Consider the following 26306-nt stretch of genomic DNA (forward strand, 5'->3'; position numbering starts at 1 on the left):
GGCAGCTTCCTGGTAAATCTCCTTTGCACTCTTTCCATCGTTTCCACATCCTTCTTATAGTGAGGTGACCAGAACTGCACACAATATTCCAAATGTGGTCTCACCAAGGTCCTGTACAGTTGCAGCATAACCCCACGGCTCTTAAACTCCAACCCCCTGTTAATAAAAGCTAACACACTATAGGCCTTCTTCACAGCTCTATCCACTTGAGTGGCAACCTTCAGCGATCTGTGGATATGGACCCCAAGATCTCTCTGTTCCTCCACAGTCTTCAGAATCCTACCTTTGACCCTGTAATCCACATTTAAATTTGTCCTACCAAAATTAATCACCTCACATTTATCAGGGTTAAACTCCATCTGCCATTTTTCAGCCCAGCTTTGCATCCTACCTATGTCTCTTTGCAGTCTACAACAGCCCTCCAGCTCATCCACTACTCCACCAATCTTGGTGTCATCAGCAAATTTACTGATTCACCCTTCAGCCCCCTCCTCCAAGTCATTGATAAAAATCACAAATAGCAGAGGACCAAGCACTGATCCCTGTGGCACTCCGCTAGCAACCTGCCTCCAGTCTGAAAATTTTCCATCCACCACCACCCTCTGTCTTCGATCAGACGGCCAGTTACCTATCCAATCGGCCAACTTTCCCTCTATCCCACACCTCCTTACTTTCATCATAAGCCGACCATGGGGGATCTTATCAAACGCCTTACTAAAATCCATGTATATGACATCAACTGCCCTACATTCATCAACACACTTAGTTACCTCCTCAAAAAATTCAATCAAATTTGTGAGGCACGACTTGCCCTTCACGAATCCGTAGAACCCATATTATAAGTCCTGGCGTTTAGGGCCGGGTAGTGCAGGGGGAGGATCGCACGGGAAAAGGGGAGGTGAAACCCAAGCGGGTTGAGAAGTGGTTGGAATCTTGATGGAGAAGCCAAGGGAGGAGGACTACCATGGGGTTGTGGGTTGGGGGGTGTGTGACCAGACACCTGACGTGGTAAGGGACCCTTGAGGGAGATGTGTAATGTCCAAACTATGTCAGGGGTTGTGGGTTTTGCACAAAAAGAAAAAGATGTGGGGGGAACGATTCTCCCAAAAAAATTCTAAGTCTTGAATTCACTTGAAAACTGGAGTAAATTATTCTGGTTTTCTCAGTGGCAGTTTCAAAAACAATCACCCACACTCTGTGCAGTGCAAAGTGCCTCAGCATGAATCACACTGAAGTTCACTAGGTGGGACCTATTCCAGCTGGAGAGGCCAGCAGCATAGCACTGAGTGAGCCATAATAAATGAATAAATAAAATTGATTTATTAAGCATGATTTGCTTTGTCCAATCCCGTTACTGCTTTCAAAATGTTCTGTTATCACGTCTTTTAAAATAGACTCGGCTGAATGGCCTCTTTCTAACTGTAAGGATTCTATGGATCTATGGACAGCACTAACAAACACCCTAGCCAGTGACGCCCACATCCCATAAATGAATTTTTAAGAACTCAAATTGATGCAACATTTGAAGTCACGAGGCTAACTAATGAACAATTATAGAATGGAATAGAAAAAGATTCCTGGGTGCAAGCTGTTTATCCCCTTGACTCCAGATGACATGGGCGTGGAAACCAGAGATATACCAAGGCAGGAATGAAAGCAATGTTAAATAAAAATGAACATAATTATTTTGAATTAGTTCAAAAGACAGCTTTTGGGAATAAGCTCAATCAAGTCATACTTGCACAAATGTACTGTGATAAATAAAATTAAATAAACAAGGTATAGTTAGAACAAGTCATTGCCGCACTTACTGAGTTCTCATCTTCTTCTTCAAGCTCTCTTTGCTGTTCCTGGTGTCTTTTTGCTTTGATTTCCATTGCTTCAATGATTAAATCTCTCAGAATTGACACAGATTTTGCATTTTTAATGAAATTGTGCTGCAGCAAGAGAAAGAAATGTAGCAAACTGATTAACAAGCACGGTTAACTCTCAACACTTCCAAACAATCTGATGAAGTGCATATTGACATAGCACTTGCAATACATTTTCCTTGAAAAAGACAAGTAATAGTGAATAACAGGCATCCCGGGCTGCCTATTGGCTCAATAAGTAAATACATACTGTAGCAGACCAATACTTGCTTTTTACAGGGTCATTTGAAGTGACAACGTAGATTCTGAATTGATTTCAATATCTGATCTCTTTTGAAATTGGGTCTGCATTGCTGCCTGGTAAGGGCATAGTTAGAAAGAAACATAGAAAACATAGAAACATAGAAACCCTACAGTGCAGAAGGAGGCCATTCGGCCCATCGAGTCTGCACCGACCACAATCCCACCCAGGCCCTACCCCCACATATTTACCCGCTAATCCCTCTAACCTACACATCCCAGGACTCTAAGGGGCAATTTTTAACCTGGCCAATCAACCTAACCCGCACATCTTTGGACTGTGGGAGGAAACCGGAGCACCCGGAGGAAACCCACGCAGACACGAGGAGAATGTGCGCAAACTCCACACAGACAGTGACCCGAGCCGGGAATCGAACCCAGGACCCTGGAGCTGTGAAGCAGCAGTGCTAACCACTGTGCTACCGTGCCGCCTGACACTGGCTGTGTCACGAAAATAGACTCCGACAGCTATTAATCAGATGTATGCATGAAGAACAACTTCTTTAATGAGGTGGCAGAGGACTGCTAGCTCAGATTGGAACTGTATCATGACGTTTCACCATGTTAAGGGCGAGAATGCTTTCTGGAGGAGTGGAGAGACAAGGAAGAGAGAAACAAAAGGCTCCTGAACAGTTTCACCAGTATTAATTATGGGTGATAACAAATCATAAAAATGGCTGTCCCATATTATGATCACGAATATTCTTGATGATGATTGTAACATCGTATTTTCTATTGTACTGACATTTTTTCCTCTTTATTACAAATACTTCCAAGTATGGGAGGGAAAAAAATCCAAAACATATTCATAATTCAGATTAGCCATGAACTTATTAAATGGTGGCCGAACAGGTAGCCCAGTCAGTTTTTTTTTCATTCATTTACTGGATGTGGGATTCCCTGGTTAGACCAGAATTTATTGCCCATCCCTAGTTGCCCTTCAGAAAGTGGTTGTGAGCTGCTTTCTTGAACTGCTGCTGTGGTGTAGGTATACCCACAGTGCTGTTAGGGAGGGAATTCCAAGATTTTGACCCAGCAACAATGAAGGAACAGCAATACATTTCCATGTTAGGATGGTGAGTGATTTGGAGGGGAACCTCCAGGTGGTGGTGTTCCCAGGTATCTGCTGCTTTCATCCTTCTAGATGGTAGTGGGTTTGGAAGATGCTGCCTGAGGAACCTTGGTGAGTTCCTGCAATATATCATGTAGATGGTGTACACAGCTGCCACCTTTTGTTGGTGGTGGAGGGATTGAATGTTGGTGGAAGGAGTAGCGGTCTGCTTTGTCCTGGATGGTGTTGAGCTTCTTGAGCGTTGAGTGAGACCACAGCTTAAGGAAGGATATAATTGCACTGGAGGCAAGAGGGAAGGTTCACTAAATTTCTGAGATGAAGAAGTTGTCTTATGAGGAAAGGTTGAGCAGGTTGGGCCTACGCTATCTTCTATGGATTTTAGAAGAATGAGAGGTGGCCCTATTGAAACAGAAAAGATTCGGAGGGGGTTTTGACAGGGTAGATACTGAGAGGATCTTTCCCCTCATGGGGGAATCTAGAACAAGGCAGCACAGTGTAAAGATAAAGGGTCTCCTTTAAAGAGTTTTAAGGAGGAATTGCTTTCAGAGGGTCGTTGGAACTCTCTTCCACCGAGAGCACTGGAGTCTGAATCATTCAGGGTTGAGTTTGACAGATTTTTGACTGACCAGGGAGTTGAGGGTTATGGGGAACAGACAGGAAAGTGAAGTTATCAGATTAACATTCAGATTACAATTTAAGCTTGTTATGGACAAGGAAATAGACAAGTTGAAAAAAAAAGTTTCGAATTGGGGGACAGTGGATTTTAATAATAAGGCAGGATCTGGCTAAGGTAGACCGAGAACAGCTACAAATGGGGAAATCTACTAAAAGGGCAGTGGGGGGCATTCAAAAAAGAAATGGGAGGGTACAAGCCCAGCATGTTCCCTCAAGGGTGATAGGAAGGAGTAATAAACCCAGAGAACCATGGATGACCAGAGATATTCAGGATACGATGAGAAGAAAAAGAAAGGCTTTTAACAAGTTCAAGGGGAGCAAATCCGTGGAGGCATTAGTAAAGTATAGAAAGTGCAGAATGGAGCTTAAGAAATCAATTAGGAAAGCAAAGAGGGGATATGAGAAAGCTCTGGCTGGTAAAAGTAAAGAAAATCCCATGATATTATATAAGTATATCAATGGGAAGAGGATAACCAGGAAAAGAGTAAGGCCTATTAGGGACCAAAGGGGCAATCTGTGGGTGGAGCCAGAGGACATTGATAGAGTGTTGAATGAATGCTTCACACCCGTCTTCACCCAAGAGAATGAGGGCGATGGTATGGAATTCGGGAGAGAGAATGTAAGGTTCTTGAGCAAATTGACATAGAGATGGACAAGGTATTGTAAGTGTTGGCAGCCTTGAAAGTGGATAAATCTCCAAGTCCGGATGAATTGTGCCCCAGGCTACTGTGGCAGGCAAGGGAGGAGACCCAAATTTTCAATTCCTCTCTGGTCATGGGAGAGGTGCCAGATGACTGGAGAACAGCTAATGTGGTTCCGCTATTTAAGAAGGCTTGTAGAGAAAAACCGGGGAACTACAGAGCAGTGAGTCTGACTTCAGTGGTAGGGAAACTATTGGAGAAACTTCTGAAGGACAGCATCTATCTCCACTTGGAGAAGCAAAGCTTTATCAGGGATAGTCAGCATGGCTTCATCAGAGAGAGGTCATGCTTAACAAATTTGACTGAATTTTTTGAGGAGGTGACCAGGCGTGTAGACGAGGGTAGTACAGTTGATGTAGTTTGTATGGATTTCAGCAAAGCCTTTGACATGGTCCCACATGAGAGACTTGTAAATGAAAGAAGGTAAATGCACATGGGATACAGGGTAATCTGACAAAGTGGATTAAAAGTTTTTTTAAAAGAATCTTTAACCTCCAGCCACTACTAAGACCAAGAACATATTTTACCCCACACTGATAGCAGACATCATGCAACGTTTTCTGAACTAAGAGTTAAATGGTTAAATTTCTACATTAATTAAACAGGCACTGTGGCATTGCGATTCTTCTACCCGACTACTGAAAACACGCAATGCTCCAAGCTCATGATGTATTGTCAGTGAAACACTTCCAATAATAAAAAGTCTGGAAGTAATTCAAAATGATTTCTATATAATCAGGGCTCCAACTGAAACATTCAAAAGATTGTAATAATTATGTTTAATGAAATGAGCTCAAAACTCGACAGATTTCACTTCACTTAATGTTGTGTTATGCACACATTATTCTGCACAAGTCTCAACTGTCACAACTATGCATCATAACTAATACTACTGTCAAATGTTTGTTTCTGGGAATGCAATATGCCACAAAACACCACAATGAATGACAGCTGGCAAGCAGTTTAGAATCCTGATTTCCAAACTGCATCAAATTAATATTCACTCATCCTGATACTATTCTCCCCCCTCAATACCATCCAGATTCTACCCACCTATAAGCTCAGATTTCCCTCTGCTGCTTTAACAATTTCAGATTTTACAACATTAATCTTTCTATCATGGATGCAAATTCCATCCTTCACCGGGCAGTCTGTATGCTTTCCATTTCTTCCTTGAACAGCAACCTAGCTAGTCCACATCCTGTGTCAATATGAACCATTTCAACTTTTTCTTTCAACTCCACTCATTTTGTTCTGCCAGTGTGTTTCTGGGATATGTTGAACAATGAGTTCAAGTCCTACACAAATCCTCACCCCAACATCCTTTTCTATTACCCTGATTACTTTTTTGGTGCTACGTGCCTGATTTTAAGAATTTCATTAAATTTGCATCCAATTTGTACACACATGTTGCCTTCACATACTCAATCTTTGCTTCTTCCTTCCCCTTCATGTTCTTTTCTCTCTGTTTCTGGCAGGTTTCTCAGCTTTCCACAGATGTCATCTGTAACTCTAGTAGTCTTATCTATAATTGATTCAATAGGACTGGCAAGGGAATGCGAGATTAAAATTAAGAAGGCGGTCATATGAATTGGGGAGTTAACATGGAGGAAGAGATTTAGGCTGATAAGAGGACAGTGAACTCAGAGGAAAGAGAACATGATGAGTTGAGATGGAGGTTGAAATTTCTGAGGGTGAGAAGTCATTTGGTGCAAAGGCTAAGGGAGGAAAGCAATGAAGAAATCTTCATTTTTATTATATGTGGGACGGGGTTACAGAACAATGATTTTGAAAGAGGCAATAGGGATGGAGCACTGTGAGAGGCTCAAAAGAGATGAAAGTGCCAGAGCAGCAGGGAATCAGACCATGATTAGTGATAAATGCCACACCGCCACTGTGATGCTCTTAATAAGCTGAATGGTGGAAGTGACAGTCAGGCAGTGAGGGTTTATCAAGTGAGAAGGTGTCTACACTCCTTAGCCAGGTTTCCATTAAAGCCATATTGTTGATGCAATCATCCACAATACATTCATGGATGGTAAGGGCCTTATTATCATAATGGACATTCTGGTTGGAGATTCATAACGGGCGGTGAGAGCTGATCTGCTGCAGAGTTCACAAAGTCAGCAGTGGTGAGTTGGTCAAGATGATGATTGGCAAGATTGGCACAGTGGTTAGCACTGCTGCCTCACAGTGCCAGGGAGCCAGGCTTGAATCAAGCCTTGGGTGATTATTTGTGTGGAATTTGCGCATTCTTCCCATGTCCACGTGAGTTTCCTCCGGGTGCTCCGGTTTCCTCCCACACTCCAAAGATGTGCGGGTTACGTTGATTGGCCATGCTAAATTGTCCCTTAGTGTCCCAGGATGTGTGGATTAGAGGGATTAGCAGGGTAAATAAGCAGGGTTAAGGGGATAGGGCCTGGGTAGAATGCTCTGTCACAGAGTCAGTGCAGACTCGATGGGTTGAATTGGTCTTCTTCTGCACTGTAAGGATTATATGATTCAAGGTTAGACCCCCAAGTGAGTTCAATGGTCAGGAAGACTGAAGACAGGACAGGATAGGGCAATTGTGGTCACTGTTGGGTAAACAGAAGGCATTAAGGCTGAATGCCTTAATGAGCCTATCGGAGGATGCCAAGAAATGCACAGAGGAAAGCTGAACGCCAGCAAGAGAGCAGGAAGGTTGAGGAGTACTGAAGCGTTGGGGTGGAGGAGGATCGGAACAATAGGGGATTTAAGAGTGGAGAATTGAAAGGAGACATGACAATGGAGAAAGGTCTAGTAGAGGTAAAGAGAAAATAAGTTAAAAAGGAGTAAAAGTGAAAATAGACTGACAGGGCTGTATCTAGAGCCCACGTTTGCCATCTGCGAGGTTCCAATGGGGGCTCAAAATCCAGAAGACAACATCATCAGTATCATGCCCATAATGGACATGATTTGCATGGACTTCCATTCAATTCAATATTATTAACCTGCCTGCCACCCCTGCCATATCTTGACCCATCACCATATCTTCAAACTATACCAACATCATTATAACAGGTTTACACAGACATGAGCCTGTCCAGAGGGGTCTCCCCGGGGGTACAAAAGTAAGTATAGCTTCCAGGGGAGAGGGACATGGCCAAGCAGTGCCCTTGCAATGTCCCAAGGCACTGCCCATTGACACTGCCAGGTTGGAACTGGGCCACCTTGGTAATACCAACCTGTGCCAAGGGGCGGGCTCCAATGGGGGCCTCCGCAGTTTAATGCGGAGAAGTGTGAGGTAATTCACTTTGGTAGGAATAACAGATGTGTTGAGTATAGGGCTAACGGGAGGACTTTGAATAGTGTGGAGGAGCAGAGGGATCTAGGTGTATGTGTGCATAGATCCCTGAAAGTTGGGAATCAAGTAGATAAGGTTGTTAAGAAGGCATATGGTGTCTTGGCGTTTATTGGTAGGGGGATTGAATTTAGGAGTCGTAGCGTTATGTTGCAACTGTACACAACTCTGGTGCGGCCGCACTTGGAGTACTGTGTGCAGTTCTGGTCCCCACATTACAGGAAGGATGTGGAGGCTTTGGAGAGGGTGCAGAGGAGGTTTACCAGGATGTTGCCTGGTATGGAGGGGAGATCCTATGAGGAGAGGCTGAGGGATTTGGGATTGTTTTCGCTGGAAAGGCGGCGGCTAAGAGGGGATCTTATTGAAACATATAAGATGATTAGAGGTTTAGATAGGGTGGATAGTGATAGCCTTTTTCCTCTGATGGAGAAATCCAGCACGAGGGGGCATGGCTTTAAATTGAGGGGGGGTAGTTATAGAACCGATGTCAGGGGTAGGTTCTTTACCCAGAGGGTGGTGAGGGATTGGAATGCCCTGCCAGCATCAGTAGTAAATGCGCCTAGTTTGGGGGCGTTTAAGAGATCCGTAGATAGGTTCATGGACGAAAATAAATTGGTTTAGGTTGGAGGGTCACAGTTTTTTTTTAACTGGTCGGTGCAACATCGTGGGCCGAAGGGCCTGTTCTGCGCTGTAATGTTCTATGTTCTATGTTCATGGAGGGTGGAGGGGTGGGGTGATTGGGGGATTCATGCAGATGTGGTTGTGGGCCGGAAATAGTGCAATGAGCAGGGGGTGCCGGCAAAGGTCGTTTGGTGGGGGGTGGAGAGAAGGAGCCAACGATCATGAGGGGTCAGAGTGAATGCTGGCTCCAATTGGGGATGAGCAGAGAGCCCCTAAGGCCTCCGTGGTTAGGTAGGGGGAGGTTTATTGTAGTTCTGATGGTTCCCCGATCTCTGAGCAACCAGGTTTTGCCAGCGCATTAGACCCCAACTCCCTGTATGACAGCATGAATCACGTCCCCTTGACGTTTTCTGGCAGAGTGTGGTAGGATCTAGAGAGAAACACACCGGTTTCCTTGCCAAAAACAACACTCTGCCAAGTTTATGTAAGATTTAGCTCATCGGCTCAGGTATGGAGCAGCAACCAAAAAGCGCTTGCAAAAAGATTCAAGGAAAGCGCAAGTTACATACCACAGAAAAATTAGGATACATAAAAACATGATGGTAAACAGACAATAGGAAATAGATGGAGATAATAGGAGTGTAGAGTTAAAGTTGGAGATCCCATGGTGGAATAATGACGACTTAGGAACTGTGTAATCAGCATGAAATATCAACAAGCCTGAGTTTGGTGACAGGTGAAGCAAGTGAAGTCCAGACAACAAAGCGAGTTTATGTTCGATTCATCATCCTGATAAAGCACAAAATCAGGTTGCTCTGTCCTTTGAGGGAGAAGAACTGACTGGTCGTGATTTAACCCAAGGATTGCCAACCGCAGGCAAGGGCAAGGTTGAGAAGGTGGGGCCTTCATGAGGGTTGTTTAGCTTAGTTGGCTGGACAGCTGGTTAGTGATGTACAGTGATGCCAACAGTGCAGGCTCAATTCCTGTACCAGCTCAAAATATTCATGAAGCCCTGCCTTCTCAGCGTTGCCTGAGGTGTGGTGATCCTCAGGTTAAATCACCACCAATCAGCTCTCCCTTTTGAGAGGGTCATTTGGACTACAGCCTATGGTCATCTGGGACTGCGGCGACTTTACCTTTACCTTTTACAGCACAAAATTGCAAAATGATACAAATTGCTATGTTGGTTAAATATTCGTTACAAAGGAATCCATTCAGCCCGTTGAATTTGTGCCAGATTTCTGCAACAGCAATTCAGTTAGCTCACTCCCCTTCTCTTTCCCCAAAACCCTTGCACTTGACTCCACCACACTCTCAGCTAGTGCATTCTAGATCACAACCACTTGCTGCATGAAAAAAGTTTTGCCTTTGGTTCTTTTGTCAATCACCTTAAATCTGTGACCTCTGGTTCTTGCCCCTTCCGCCAATGGGAATAACCTTCCCATTCTTGTTAAGCCACTTACCAGTGCTCTCCAAGTACTGTTACGTGAAATACTTCATATCACAATTATAATGACAACTCCATATAATCCCATAGAGGAGGTCCAGATGATCCAAATTGAATGCAGTCCGTCAGAGTTTACATTGTGGTTGTCCACAGGTCAATTCAGATGCCATAAGGTACCGTTTACCTCACAGATTTGTACAATTGCAATTCATTTGGATCGGTTCCAACATAAGATTCACAACAAGCTGTTTAACCCAACCTTCAGAGAATTTTAGACTTTATAGCCCAGACACGCATCAATGCCAAGACATGGAACTTCTTACTCTGATGTCATGCAACTGGAGTGTATAACTCAAGTATTATGTTGGGTGTTTTGGATTACTTTAACTGTCAGTTGCAACAAATCCAAATTTGTGTCTGCATTTGAACAAGACTTTAAATTTTATAGAACACAGATCTCTAACTTCACATTTGTAAAACTTGCATATCTGATTTCAGACACCATGGAACTGATAGCTGGCATCACAGATGTGAAGACAACGTGACATTAACATGTTGATTTTTCTGAAATCTGCCTGCAAAGAAATATAATAATTGGTAAATAAGAAAATTCTACTCTCCTGTACATAGGTAGCTTTATGTATGTTTTTTTAATTTTAGTTATGAAGGAGTTGGCAGGGTATATGTTTCCACTTGTGGGGAAAACTATAACTCTGGTCTCGAAATACAAAACAGTACTAACAAGTTCTATAAGGAAATCAGCAGAATGTCTTTATCCAGAGATAAGTTAGAAAGTGGAATTCAGTTGGAACTGTTGGAACTCAGTTTTTTTGCATTCACCTCAACTACAAAACTAAAGATTTTGCACCCAACTTTAACCAGCAGTTCCAATTGGAAGACCCATCTCTGCCTCCTCCTGAGGTCCTCAGCATCACAAAAGCCAGTCTTCAACCAAATTGATTCACTCCATATGATAACAAGAAATGGCTGCATACACTGGAAGCAGCAAACTATGGGTCCTGACAATATCACAACAGTTATATTGAGGACCTGTGTTCCAGAACTAGCTGTGCCTGTAGCCAAGCTGCTCCTATATGGCTACAACATTGGCAGATACTCAACAAAGTGGAAAATTTCAGGGGTATGCCCAGAACACAAAAAGCAAGACAAATCCAATCTGGTCAATTACTGTCACGTCAGCCTCCTTACAACCATCAGCAAAATGATAGAAGGTGCTGTCAACAATGCTATTAAGCAGTACCGACACAGTAATAATCTGCTCACCAATGCTCAATTTGAGTTCCACCAGGGCCATTCGGATCTAGACCTCATTGTAACATTGGTCTAAACATGGAGAAAGGGCTAAATGCAAGAGGTGAGGTAACAGTGACTATCCTTTAATATTTTTTGCTAACTTATTCGTGAGACATGGACGTCGCTGACTGATCAGCATTTATTGCCCATACCTAGTTGCCCTTACAGGGCATTGCTGTGGCTCTGGAGTCACATGTAGGTCAGACCAGGTAGGACGGTAGATTTCAAAGAACAAAGAAAAGTACAGCACAAAAACAGACCCTTCGGCCCTCCAAGCCTGCGTCGATCATGATGCCTGGCTAAACTAAAACTGTATGCACTTATGGAGTCCGTATCCTTCCATTCTCATCCTATTCATGTATTCATCTAGTTGCCCCTTAAATGCCACTATCGTACCTGCTCTCACCACCTTGCCGGGCAGCGCGTTCCCGACATTCACCACCCTCCGTGTAGAAAGCTTGCCTCGCACATCTGCTCTAAACTTTCCCCCACACACCTTAAACCTATGTCCCCCAGTACTTGACTTTTCTACCCTAGGAAAGAGCATCTGACTATCCAATCTGTCCAAGCCACTCATAATCTTGTAAACCTCGATCAGATCACCCCTCAACCTCCATCATTCCAGTGAGAACAATCTGAGTTTATCCAACCTCTCCTCATAGCTAATATCCTCTAGACCTGGCAACTTCCTGGTTAAACCTCTTCTGCACCCTCTCCAAAGCATCCACATACTTCTGGTAGTGTGGTGACCAGAATTGTACACAATATTCTAAATGAGGCTTAACTAAGGTTCTGTACAGCTGCAGCATAACCTGCCAATTTTTATACTCAATGCTCTGACCGATGGAGGCAAGCATGCCATGTGCCTTCTTGATTACCTTATCCACCAGTGTTGCCACTTTCAGTGACCAGTGGACATGTACATACAGATCTCTCTGCCTGTCAATACTCCTAAGGTTTCTACCATTTACTGTATAATTCTTACATGCATTGGTCCTTCCAAAATGCATTATTTCATACTTGTCCGGATTAAACTCCATCTGTCATTTCTCTGCCCAAGTCGCCAACCGGTCTATATCTTGCTGTATCCTCTGGCAATCCTCTTCACTATCCGCAACTCAACCAATTTCTAATTTCTTACTGATCAGACCAGCTACATTTTCCTCCAAATCATTTATATATACTATGAACAACAAAGGTCCCAGAACTGATCCCTGTGGAACACACCTAGTCACAGCCTTCCATTCAGAAAAGCACCCCTCTATTGCTATCCTCAGTCTTCTATGGCCAAGCCAGTTCTGTATCCATCCTGACAGCTCTCCTCTGATTTCGTGTGACTTCACCTTTCATACCAGTCTACCATGAGCTATCTTGTCAAAGGCTTTATTGAAGTCCATGTATACAACATCCATTACCTTTCCCTCATTTATCATCTTCGTCACTTCCTCGAAAAATCATGCTGTCTATCACTGTCCATTTGTTTCCAAATGTGAGTAAATCCTGTCCCTAAGAATCTTTTCCAATAATTTCCATACCACTGACATAAGGCTCACCAGCCTATAATTTCCTGGATTATCCCTGCTGCCCTTCTTAAACGAGGATATTAGTGAACCAGGTGGGTTTTTCTAACAATCGACAATGGTTTCATGGCCATCAGTAGATCTGCCATGGTGGGATTTGAAACGGGGTCCCCAGAACATTAGCTGAGTTTCTGGATTAATAGTCTAGTGGTAATACCACTAGGCCATCGCCTCCTCTTATCAAAACAGTATTTGAATAAGAGTGGTACTTATCAAAAAAATGAAAGATAACACTTTCCACCATATCTTGTACAAAGAAAGATGACTATGCTTTTTGGAGGTCAACCATCTAAGCCCCGGGAAATTGTTGCAGGAATTTTACAGGGTAGTGTCCTAGGCCCAACCATCTTTATCGGCTTCATCAGTTACCTTCCTTCCATCATACGGTCAAAAATAAGGATGTTCACTGACAACTGCACAATGTTCAGTACCATTCACAACTCCTTTGATACTGAAGAAAGCCCTGCCAATATGCTGCAAGGCATGGATGACATTCAGGCTTGAGCTGATAAGTGGAAAGTAGCATCCATGCTACATAAGTGGCAGGCAATGACCATCTCCAAGAAGAAAGAATCTAACCATCTTCCCTTGACATTCAATGGCATTTGCAATATTGAATCCCCCATCTTCAACATTCTGGGGACTAACATTAACCAGAAACTGGACCAGCCATATAATACTGTGGCTACAAGAGCAGATCAGAGGCTTGGAATTCTGTGATGAGTAACTCAGTTCCTGAATCCACAAAACTAGTTAAGCATCTACAAGGCACAGGTCAAGAGTATGAGGGAAACTCTCATGTGCATGGACAAGTGCAGCTCCAACAACACTCAGAAGTTCAACACCAACCAAAAACAAAGTAATCAGCTTGATCGGTAACCCATCCACCATCCTAACCTTCACTCCAGGGTCTAAAACCAATATAATCTCAGGATCAGGGGTAGGCCATTTCAGGGGGTGGTGAATATTTGGAATTCTCTACCCTAAAGGTGTATGGAAGCTCCATCATTGAGCATGTTCAAGACAGAAATTAATAGATTTTTGGATACTAATGACATCAAGGGATATGAAGATAGCGTGGGCGGTGGCAGTGGTTAGCACTGCTGCCTCACAGTACCAGGGATCCGGGTTCAATTCCAGCCTCGGGTGACTGTGTAGAGTTTGCACATTCTCCCCCTGTCTGCGTGGGTTTCCTCCGGTTGCTCCGGTTTCCTCTCACACTCCAAAGATGTGTAGGTTAGGCTGATTGGTCATATAAAATTGCCCCTTAGTGTCAGAGGAGTCAGCAGGGTAAATAAGTGGGGTTAAGGGGATAGGGCCTGGATGGTCTTTGTTGTCGGTGCAGACCTGATGGGCTGAATGGCGTCTTTCTGCACTGTAGGGATTCTATGATTCTAGATGGTCAGTCATGAGCTAATTGAATGATGAATTAGACTTGATGGGCCAAATAGCCTACTCCTTTTTCTATGCTCACTCCCTCCATCACTGGTGCACTGCAGCAATTCAAGAAGTCAGCTCACCATCACCTTCTCATGGGCAATTAGGGATGGGCAACAAATGTTGGTTGTATCAGTGACACTCACAGTCCATGAAAGAATTAAAACAAAACATAGTTGCAGTTAAGCTTGAAGGAGAAATTGGGTCAAATAACCTGTTTTTGTCCTACAAATACATGGATTTCTTCTGTTATCCCTGGAACTCTTGGTTATAAAAGCTCTGCAGCCCCTCTAGTTAGTCTTTTATTTACACTGGCAAAGTAATAAATGTTTTTCCGAGCAAACATGGTATCAGTCTTAGGGTCTTTTTCCGGCTGGAAGTCTGTGACCAGTGGTGTTCCGCAGGGCTCTGTACTGGGACCTCTGCTATTTGTGATATATATAAATGTTTTGGAAGAAGGTGTAACTGGTGTTATCAGCAAGTTTGTGGATGACACGAAGATAGCTGGACTTGCGTATAGCGATGAACATTGTCGGACAATACAGCAGGATATAGATAAGCTGGAAAATTGGGCGGAGAAATGGCAGATGGAATTTAATCCAGATAAATGCGAAGTGATGCATTTTGGAAGAACTGATGTAGGGGGGAGTTATACAATAAATGGCAGAGCCATCAAGACTACAGAAACACAGAGGGACCTTGGTGTGCAAGTCCACAAATCCTTGAAGGTGGCAGCACAGGTGGAGAAGGTGGTGAAGAAGGCATATGGTATGCTTGCCTTTATAGGACGGGGTATGGAGTATAAAAGCTGGAGTCTGATGTTGCAGCTGTATAGAACGCTGGTTAGGCCACATTTGGAGTACTGCGTCCAGTTCTGGTCGCCGCACTACCAGAAGGACGTGGAGGCTTTAGAGAGAGTGCAGAGAAGAGTTACCAGGATGTTGCCTGGTATGGAGGGTCTTAGCTATGAGGAGAGATTGGGTAAACTGGGCTTGTTCTCCCTGGAAAGACGGAGAATGAGGGGAGACCAAATAGAGGTGTACAAAATTATGAAGGGTATAGATAGGGTGAACAGTGGGAAGCTTTTTCCCAGGTGGGAGGTGACGATCACGAGGGGTCACGGGCTCAAGGTGAGAAGGGCGAGGTATAACTCAGATATCAGAGGAACGGTTTTTACACAGAGAGTGGTGGGGGCCTGGAATGGTGGAGGCAGACACACTGGCATCGTTTAAGACTTACCTGGATAGTCACATGAGCAGTCTGGGAATGGAAGGATACAAACGAATGGTCTAGTTGGACCAATGAGCGCAACAGGCTTGGAGGGCCGAAGGGCCTGTTTCCTGTGCTGTACTGTTCTTTGTTCAGTCACTTGGTGGATATGGATATCAACTGCACATTTTCTGCAGTGTGGAAAAATCCTGTTGCGTTCTTTATTGCTGTGGTGACATTGACAACAACTGGATAAGCAGAACCCTGACCTTCCTGTCGTTTGCCACTTCAACACACCACCCTGCTCTCCTGTCCTCCTAGGCCTTCTGCAATGTTTTAGCGAATCCCAACACAAACTGGAGGGATAGCAGCTCATCTTCTGATTGGGCACTTTACAGCCTTCCGGGCTGAACATTGAGTTCAACAACTTCGAAGGATGAATTCTTCCCTCCACCTTCACCCCATTTCCATTTATTTTTAATTTATTTTTATTTCACTTCATTTCATCTCATTCATCCATTTTATCATCCTTCCTTTTCACTTCCATTTTTTCACTTCTCCATTCCAGCTCTCCTTCTTGCCTCTCCCCACCCCTCATTTCAGTGCAACTGCCACATTCCTCAGGCAGTCCTTTAACAATCTGTACCTCTGTTCTGCCATTCTCACATTCTAATCACTTTAATGGACACTTTTTAGCACCTTCTCAGCCTTCTGTATCCTCATTTACATTCCCTTTGTCCCATTCCACCCCCACCTTCACCCTCACAGTATAAATCTCTGCTGATTGTCTCTGCTCTCAGCTCTGACAAAGGGTCATCTCAACTCAAAACGTTGGCTCTATTCTCACCCCACAGATGCTGTCAGACATGCTCAGATTTTCCAGCATTTTCTGTTTTTGTTTCAGATTCCAGCATCCGCAGTCATTTGCTTTTATTTAAGCTGTCCTAGTCCTTGACATTGACTCCACAAAGCTGCAACAGGTAGTATAGCTTAGCCTTTGCATCTACAGTAAAATGGAGGTGCCAAGGACAAGTCTCCTTTGATATATCCAGATACGGTTAGTACACAGCGTTCTTAGGATAGTTGTAGATGTACAGAGTGCAAAAGGGGCTTGCAACTGCAGATGTCAGCCCATCACAAAGTAGATCTTATTTTGGCCATGCAACAGTGTGAGAGACCATAAGACGTAGGAGCAGAAGCAGGCCATTTGGACCATCAAGTCTGCTCTGCATTCAGTGAGATCATGACTGATCCTATGTGATAATCCTCAACTCCACTTTCCCGCCTTATCCCCATAATCCGTGATTTTTTTACTGATTAAAAATCTCAGCCTTGAACATATTTAACAACCCAACCTCTACAGCTCTCTGCAGTAAAGAATTCCACAGACTATCTCCACATTTAACTTGTGTTTGTTAATGAGTTTGCATACATAGGTAGCGCAGTCGCGTAGAAATGCTGAAAACTATCTCAAAATCGAACATGCAAAAGCCGGGTGCCCAGTCAGAGCCTGAAAAAAAATCATGATGTTTTGAGCTAATTTTGTGCTTAAAGCTGCAATTTCTGCATGAATTCTACATAAATCAGAAGTGCAAGATTTATTTTCCTGCTTAAAACTAACAAAGATTCACTGAAAAACATTTTGTGCCAAACCTGCAATAGTTGTGTGGCAGTAGTTCTTTGCTCTGGATTCTTCACAAGACACTTCTTGACAAAATCTGTGAACTCATCAGACCAGAGCTCTGGCTTCCGGAATGTTGGTGGTGGGTTGGTGGGAATCATAAAAATAGCCTATTTTTAAAAGAAAAGGAAGGGGGAAAATCAGTTGGACATGGAAATCAGAATCATCTGAGTTTTAGTGCAGTCAAATAAACAAATCCTTTTATTCACCTTCTCTATCTGACAGTAAATCTGATGTACACATTTTTTACTGATCTAGAATTTCTATCAGGAATGAGGTTCAGGAAACTACTCCATCTGCTACCAATGTAGCTATTTCCCATTAAATTTCCTCTGTGCAAACTGAACCTCATTGAGCACTTCATACTTTATTTTATCTATTATTGTTTATCAGTCTCCAGAGAAGCTTTCCATTTTGACCTGCTTAGTAGAACCAAAGGCACTTCCTGACCAAACAGATAAAACCAACAGACTGCTGTTTAGTGCCAGGATCATTTCCCACCTAAATAATTACTCTTACTGGATCTCAGCCTTTCGAGAGCACGGTTGCTGAGTCAGCAGTATCTATTTCTAAATACAACGGGCCTGAACTTCTGCAGAGTGGCAGGCTCGATTGTCACTCTGCTCCCAGTTTCTTACCTGGAAATCCAGGCAATTCTTTCTCACAAGGCTTTCCAACTCAAGCCAGGCAAGAACTGCGTAGGGCCCCGCGTTTCCTGAGACCTTCAGCCCAGGGTTGCTGAGTTAGTGGCCAGGACCCCACACCTCTTTTTTTTAACGGCGCCGAGCTGTCAACAGGTAAGTTTAAAGGTCCAGCCAATTTCAGAAGCTATGGAGAAGATAGGCTTGTCAAGTAAGTGGGTAGGATTAAGGGGTGGGATGCAGTCAGGAATGGTCAAGGAGCGGGTGGTTGGGAAGGATAGGTTGATCAGTCGGGGGAAAATACGGTGGTCAATGGGGGTAGGATTTTCAGTGGGGGCTGGGTATATCGGGGGGCTGGGTGCAGTTGTTTGGAGAGTTGATGGGGTCAGTGTGGGGTTAAGTGGTCAAAGGGGTGTCACGTAGTCGGGGGGGTGATCCATGGGATGGGAGTGCCATGAATGGGGGGGTGATCAGTGCTATAGTTACCCAGGAGTTAGAAGTGGTTTGAAATTCTTTGAACATTTTCTCGGTGACTACTGCCTTAAGGCAGTTGGAACCATCCAAAGTTAGAGATGAGTTTCAGATGTTTCCGATTGCGGGGCAATTGAAGTTCCTGGGCAATTGCCGTGCAGCCCTTACCTTGGGACCTCCAGGGGTTGGGGTGGTTCGCCTGCACATCATTGGGATACACCCCAATGACACCATGGAGCACAGAAGTATTCTGAATTCTCAACAATTTTCGGTGTTAATGATTATACACCACATGTACTGATGAAAATAAAATGTTTTCCATATTCAACTTTGAAACGAGATGAGTGAGATCCTAAATGAATATTTCTCATCAGTATTTACTGTTGAGAAAAGCATGGATGTCAGGGAACTTGGGGAAATAAATAGTGATGTCTTGAGCAGTGTACATATTACAGAGGAGGTGCTGGAAGTCTTAAAGTGCATTAAGGTAGATAAATCCCCGGGACCTGATGAAGTGTATCCCAGGATACTGTACGAGGCTAGGGAGGAAATTGCATGTCCCCTAGCAGAGATATTTGAATCATCGATAGTCACAGGTGAGGTGCCTGAAGAATGGAGGGTTGCAAATGTTGTGCCTTTGTTTAAAAAGGGCTGCAGGGGAAAGCCTGGGAACTACAGGCCAGTGAGCCTCACATCTGTGGTGGGTAAGTTGTTGGAAGGTATTCTGAGAGACAGGGTCTACAGGCATTTAGAGACACAAGGACTGATTAGGGACAGTCAGCATGGCTTTGTGAGTGGAAAATCATGTCTCACAAGTTTCATTAAGTTTTTTGAAGGGGTAACCAATAAGGCAGATGAGGGCAGTGCAGTTGATGCTGTCGACACGGACTTTAGCAAGGCCTTTGACAAGGTACCGTACGGCAGGTTGTTGCATAAGGTTAAATCTCACGGGATCCAGGATGAAGTAACTAAATAGATACAAAATTGGCTTGATGACAGAAACCAGAGGGTGGTTGCAGAGGGTTGTTTTGCAAACTGGAGACCTGTGACCAGCGGTGTGCCTTGGAGATCGGTGCTGCGTCCACTGTTATTTGTCATTTATATTAATGATTTGGATGAGAATGTAGGTGGCATGGTTAGTAAGTTTGCAGATGACACCAAGATTGGTGGCATAGTGGACAGTGAAGAAGGTTATCTTGGATTGCAACGGGATCTTGATCAATTGGGCCAGTGGGCTGACGAATGGCAGATGGAGTTTAATTTAGATAAATGCGAGGTGACGCATGTTGGTAGATTGAACCAGGGCAGGACTTACTCAGTTAATGGTAGGGTATTGGGGAGAGTTACAGAACAAAGAGATCTAGGGGCACAGGTTCATAGCTCCTTGAAAGTGGAGTCACAGGTGGACAGAGTGGTGAAGAAGGCATTCAGCATGCTTAGTTTCATTGGTCACTACATTAAATACAGTACAGGAGTTGGGACGTCTTGTTGAAGTTGTACAAGACATTGGTAAGGACACACTTGGAATACTGTGTACAGTTCTGGTCACCCTATTATAGAGAGGATATTATTAAACTAGAAAGAGTGTAGAAAAGATTTACTAGGATGCTACCGGGACTTGATGGTTTGGGTTATAAGGAGAGGCTGGATAGACTGGGACTTTTTTCCCTGGAGCGTAGGAAACTTGGGGGTGATCTTATAGAGGTCTATAAAATAATGAGGGGCATAGATCAGCTAGATAGTCAATATCTTTTCCCAAAGGTAGGGGAGTCTAAAACTAGAGGGCATAGGTTTAAGGTGAGAGGGGAGTGATACAAAAGTATCCAGAGGGGCAATTTCTCCACACAGAGAGTGGTGAGTGTCTGGAACAAGCTGCCAGAGGTAGTAGTAGAGGTGGGTACAATTTTGTCTTTTAAAAAGCATTTAGACAGTTACATGGGTAAGATGGGTATAGAGGGATATGGGCCAAATGCGGGCAATTGGGACTAGCTTAGGAGTTTTAAAAAAAAAGGGTGGCATAGACAAATTGGGCCAAAGGGCCTGTTTCCATGCTGTAAACCTCCATGATTCTATGACTCTATGAAATATTAACCAGCTTAACAGTACCAACCAATTCCCTAAATGGTTACGCAGGAGACAGAATTGTATGTTCGGTTTAGTCACATCCACAAGGCCAACTCACTGCTCACAGCTGCAATGCTGTAATCAAATTTCTATAAATCCTTTCAACAACATATCATATCTGTTTGATCAAAATTATCAGAAGTACCTCCTCTTTTCACTGGAGCCACAATTAAGTAACTTTTCTTCCAAATATCAATGCTTACAAAACTACGTCATGCTTTACTAATCCTAAACTAATATGTAATCCAAGGATTCAGGCACAATTGCAGTTAAGTCACAAGTTATTTTCATCTATGTTGGAACTCTCTACTCCAGATTTTCTGTTCTCAGCCGCCCATCCTACCTGCACGAATTAGAATCATAGAGGTCTACAGCTCAGAAAAAGGCCTTTCAGCCCGTCGAGTCTGCACCGATCAATGACAAGCCACCCAACTATTCTAATCCCATTTTCCAGCACTTAGTCCACAGCCTTGTGTACTTTGCCATCCAAATGCACATCTAAATACTTCTTAAATGTTATGAAGGTCTCTGCCTCTACCACCCTTTCAGGCATTGAGTCCCAGACTCCCACCGCCCTCTGGGTGAAAACGTTTTTCCTCACATCCCCTCTAAACCTTACCTTAAATCTATGCCCCCTAGTTATTGATCCCTCCACCAAGGGGAAAAGTTGTTTCCTGTCTACTCTATCTATGTCCCTCATAATCTTATACCTCTCAATCATGTCATAAAAACATAGGAACATAGAAGATCGGAGCAGGAGGAGGCCATTTGGCCCTTCGAGCCTGCTCCGCCATTCATCATGATCATGGCTGATCATCCAACTCAATAGCCTATTCCTGCTTTCTCCGCATAACCTTTGATCCCATTCGCCCCAAGTGCTATATCCAGTCACCTCTTGAATACATTCAATGTTTTGGCATCAACTACTTCCTGTGGTATGAATTCCACAGGCTCACCACTCTTTGGGTGAAGAAATGTCTCCTCACCTCCGTCCTAAATGATCGACCCTGAATCCTCGGACTGTGATCTCTGGTTCTGGAATCCCCCACCATCGGGAATATCCTCCCCACATCTACCCTGTCTAGTCCTGTTAGAATTTTATAAGTCTCTATGAGATCCCCCCTCATTCGTCTGAACTCCAGTGAAAACAATCCTATCCTAGTCGATCTCTCCTCATACATCAGTCCCGCCATCCCTCCTCATACATCCCTCCTCATATATCAGTCCCGCCATGTCCTCCCTCAGTCTCTTCTGCTCCAAGGAAAACAACGTAAGAGTTTTAACACCAGGTTAAAGTCCAACAGGTTTATTTGGTAGCAAATGCCATTAGCTTTCGGAGCACTGCTCCTTCGTCAGATGGAGTGGATATCTGCCTTCAAACAGGGCATACAGAGACACAAAATCAAGTTACAGAATACTGATTAGAATGCAAATCTCTACAGCCAACCAGGTCTTAAAGATACAGACAATGTGAGTGGAGGGAGCATTAAGCAGAGGTTTAAGAGATGTGTATTGTCTCCAGACAGGACAGCCAATGAGATTCTGCAAGTCCAGGAGGCAAGCTGTGGGGGTTACCAATAGTGTGACATGAGCCCAAGATCCCGGTTTAGGCCATCCTCATGAGTGCGGAACTTGGCTATCAGTTTCTGGCTCAGTGATTCTGCGTTGTTGTGTGTCGTGAAGGCTGCCTTGGAGAACGCTTACCCGAAGATCAGAGGCTGAATGCCCGTGACCGCTGAAGTGCTCCCCCACAGAAAGAGAACAGTCTTGCCTGGTGATTGTCGAGCGGTGTTCATTCATCCGTGTCGTAGCGTCTGCATTGTTTCCCCAATGTACCATGCCTCGGGACATCCTTTGCTGCAGCGTATCAGGTAGACAACGTTGGCAGAGTTGCAAGAGTAGGTACCGTGTACCTGGTAGATGGTGTTCTCACGTGAGATGATGGCATCCGTGTCGATGATCCGGCATGTCTTGCAGAGGTTACTGTGGCAGGGCTGTGTGGTGTCGTGGTCACTGTTCTCCTGAAGGCTGGGTAGTTTGCTGCGGACAATGATCTGTTTGAGGTTGTGCGGTTGTTTGAAGGCAAGAAGTGGGGGTGTGGGGATGGCCTTGGCGAGATGTTCGTCTTCATCAATGACATGTTGAAGGCTCCGAAGGAGATGCCGTAGCTTCTTCACTCCGGAGAAGTACTGGACGACGAAGGGTACTCTGTCCACCGTGTCCCGTGTTTGTCCTCTGCGGTCGGTGCGGTTTTTCGCTGTGGCGCGTCGGAACTGTCGATCGATGAGTCGAGCTCCATATCCTGTTCTTATGAGGGCATCTTTCAGCGTCTGGAGGTGTCTGTTGCAATCCTCCTCATCTGAGCAGATACTGTGTATACGGAGGGCTTGTCCGTAGGGGATGGCTTCTTTAATGTGTTTAGGATGGAAGCTGGAGAAGTGGAGCATCGTGAGGTTATCTGTGGGCTTGCGGTACAGTGCGGTGCTGTGGTGACCGTCCTTAATGGAGATGCGTGTGTCCAAGAATGCAACTGATTCCAGAGAGTAGTCCTTGGTGACAGCAGTCACGGGCATTCAGCCTCTGATCTTTGGGTAAGCGTTCTCCAAGGCAGCCTTCACGACACACAACAACACAGAATCACTGAGCCAGAAACTGATAGCCAAGTTCCGCACACATGAGGACGGCCTAAACCGGGATCTTGGGCTCATGTCACACTATCAGTAACCCCCACAGCTTGCCTCCTGGACTTGCAGAATCTCATTGGCTGTCCTGTCTGGAGACCATACACATCTCTTAAACCTCTGCTTAATGCTCCCTCCACTCACATTGTCTGTATCTTTAAGACCTGGTTGGCTGTAGAGATTCGCATTCTAATCAGTATTCTGTAACTTGATTTTGTGTCTCTGTATGCCCTTGTTTGAGAGCAGATTTCCACTCCATCTGACGAAGGAGCAGCACTCCGAAAGCTAATGGCATTTGCTACCAAATAAACCTGTTGGACTTTAACCTGGTGTTGTTAAAACTCTTACTGTGTTTACCCCAGTCCAACGCCAGCATCTCCACACCAAGGAAAACAACCCCAGACTATCCAATCTCTCTTCATAATTAGAGCTTTCCACACCAAGCAACATCTTGGTAAATCTCCTCAGCACCCTTTCCAGTGCTGTCACATCCCTCCTATAATGTGGATTCCAGAACAGCACACAATACTCTAGCTGTGGCCTAACCAACGTTTTATATAGCTCCAGCATAACCTTCCTGTTTGAAAACCCCACACCTCAGCTCATAGAGGCAAGTATACCATGTGTCTTCTTAACTCTGTTCTGTTATCTTAAGGCACTGGTGTATATGCACACCAAGTTCCCTCTGATCCTCGGCACTTCCCAGGGTCCTGAATTGAATTGAGGATGGAAAACAAACAGTAAATCCTCTGGAATTCTGTCCACTCTGAATCCTGAAATGATGGGATTGGAATCACCTCACTGAAGTGGGTACCCGGGGGTTGAATATTAATTTTGGATGGGAATGTCCTGCACATTCTGTCGTACAGTAAATCAGGTCAAATTCAAGTTCACATGAAATGGCCACCTGATATTGCCAACCAGTGGCAAGCATATGGAAAATAAATTTATTTCAGCCACTTCTTAACCATTTTATTTTTCTTATTTTTGTAGCATTTTGACACATTCCAATCATTGTAATTTGACTTTTGCCTCCAGTGCATTATTGGTACGAATGGGTTTTTCAAAGGACATTCTCCTTTAAAATGTTTAGAGGACAAGAAGCCAGAGATTAACAATTTTGCTTTGTTTGAGGATTAATCTGTGACCAGATTCCTACTCCTTTCAAGCACGCTCCAACATCCAACAATGGTATGGATTGACACAGAGTCAGATATTGTGACACAATTTTAAAAGAACCTCATACAACGCACTGTTGATTCAGCAACCATGAAACAGGGGCAGATGCAGGACTGTTCCATCCCTTGCCTAACGGTTCATGGATACACCTTGGATTTCCTTTCCCTTCAATCTTCTCTGTCCTATCTCTTTCCACTTAGACAACGGCTATCAGAATTTTAGGGGTGAATTTTACCGTCCCACATGCTATGGGAATCGGAGCGGGCGAGAGGTGGAGCATTGAAAGGTCCGTTGACCTTGGGCAGGATTTTACGGTTTTGGGACGAGCACTGCCGTAAAATCCCACCCAGTCTTTTTATAGTCAACTGCTGCAGCCCTAGCTCCATACAGAAAGTCCCCCACGTGAACTGCTGCAATTTTGAATCAGCTTCGATACCAGTGAGTGAAGCAAAGCTCTCCATGACACCAATGAGATTATTTGAAAGTTTGGGCAAACCCATGTTAAAAACTGCACTATTCCAGAATTATACACTTGTTGCAACAAAGAATGACTAAAAGAGCTTTGTCTAAAGTGCAAAGTTGGAGATGGTAGTGTTGTTCTACCGATTAGAGCCACAAGAGGCTGCCAAAGCATTGTGAGTTGTTGGCAGCTTCTAGTGGCCAATAACAAGCACTGCAACCATAAAATGATTAGATCATTTTAGACAGGATCTGAAGGTTTTGACACCAGCTTCTCTCGGCTGAAAAGAAATATTCCTCGAACCCTTAGAAATTAGTTTTGTTAAAATGCCTTTTAACGTCACTGTCCTTTGTCTACAATATCACAGGACACAAACAAGGCTTCTTACTTGCTCTAAATAATTTTATTAAAGCTTTTCAGGAATGATTTGTCACATTACATTATAGTGCCTTTATTTCACTGGGCTGCACATGGAGTAGTTTATAATTATATTGTGTTTTAGGATGCTACTTGTAAAAAACATCCAACTCAGTGCGATAACCACCTTTCACACGGCATTAGTAGAAGTTTGCAAAGCATTTGATTGCATTTCTCAGAATACAGAAAATTGCAGTGTAGCCACATCTTTTATTAATTGTTTGCTTTCAATTTTAATCAGAATTTATAATAAGTTTATTATGTACATAACAGATAAAACCAGTTCCTCTGATGAGGAACATTCTACATTGGCTAAGAGGGAGTTGAAGAGCGAGCTTAGAAGGGCTAAAAGGGGACATGAGAAGACTTTGGCGGATAGGGTTAAAGAGAATCCTAAGGCGTTCTATAGGTATGTCAAGAACAGAAGGTTGGTTAGGGCAAGTTTAGGGCCAGTTATAGATGGCAGAGGGAAGTTATGTGTGGAACCGGAGGAGATTGGTGAAGCATTGAACCAATATTTCTCTTCGGTGTTCACGCAAGGGGACATGAATATAGCTGAGGAGGACACTGGGTTGCAAGGGAGTAGAATAGACAGTATTACAGTTGATAAGGAGGATGTGCAGGATATTCTGGAGGGTCTGAAAATAGATAAATCCCCTGGTCCGGATGGGATTTATCCAAGGATTCTCTGGGAGGCAAGAGAAGTGATTGCAGCGCCTCTGGCTCTGATCTTCAGGTCGTCGTTGGCCTCTGGTATAGTACCAGAAGATTGGAGGTTAGCGAATGTTGTCCCATTGTTTAAGAAGGGGAACAGAGACTTCCCCGGGAATTATAGACCGGTGAGTCTCACTTCTGTTGTCGGCAAGATGTTGGAAAAAATTATAAGGGATAGGATTTATAGTTATTTGGAGAGTAATGAATTGATAGGTGATAGTCAGCATGGTTTTGTGGCAGGTAGGTCGTGCCTTACTAACCTTATTGAGTTTTTTGAGAAAGTGACCAAGGAGGTGGATGGGGGCAAGGCAGTGGACGTGGTATATATGGATTTTAGTAAGGCGTTTGATAAGGTTCACCATGGTAGGCTTCTGCAGAAAATGCAGATG

At 44.0% G+C, this 26306-nt stretch overlaps 1 protein-coding gene across 1 annotated transcript in view; it reads right to left on the bottom strand.

The window, feature by feature from the left end:
• stk3 (serine/threonine kinase 3 (STE20 homolog, yeast)) overlaps positions 1-26306 on the bottom strand; it is a 391198-nt gene that overhangs the window by 130926 nt on the left and 233966 nt on the right. Inside the window, exons 7-8 of the mRNA XM_078215647.1 lie at positions 17203-17340; positions 1812-1937 (exon numbers count right to left, since the gene is read on the bottom strand). Of these exons, the coding sequence (XP_078071773.1) occupies positions 1812-1937; positions 17203-17340 (264 nt within the window). The remainder of the gene's footprint in view (positions 1-1811; positions 1938-17202; positions 17341-26306) is intronic.

Source organism: Mustelus asterias, chromosome 7 (genome assembly GCF_964213995.1).
Source record: "Mustelus asterias chromosome 7, sMusAst1.hap1.1, whole genome shotgun sequence".
NCBI lineage: Eukaryota > Metazoa > Chordata > Chondrichthyes > Carcharhiniformes > Triakidae > Mustelus > Mustelus asterias.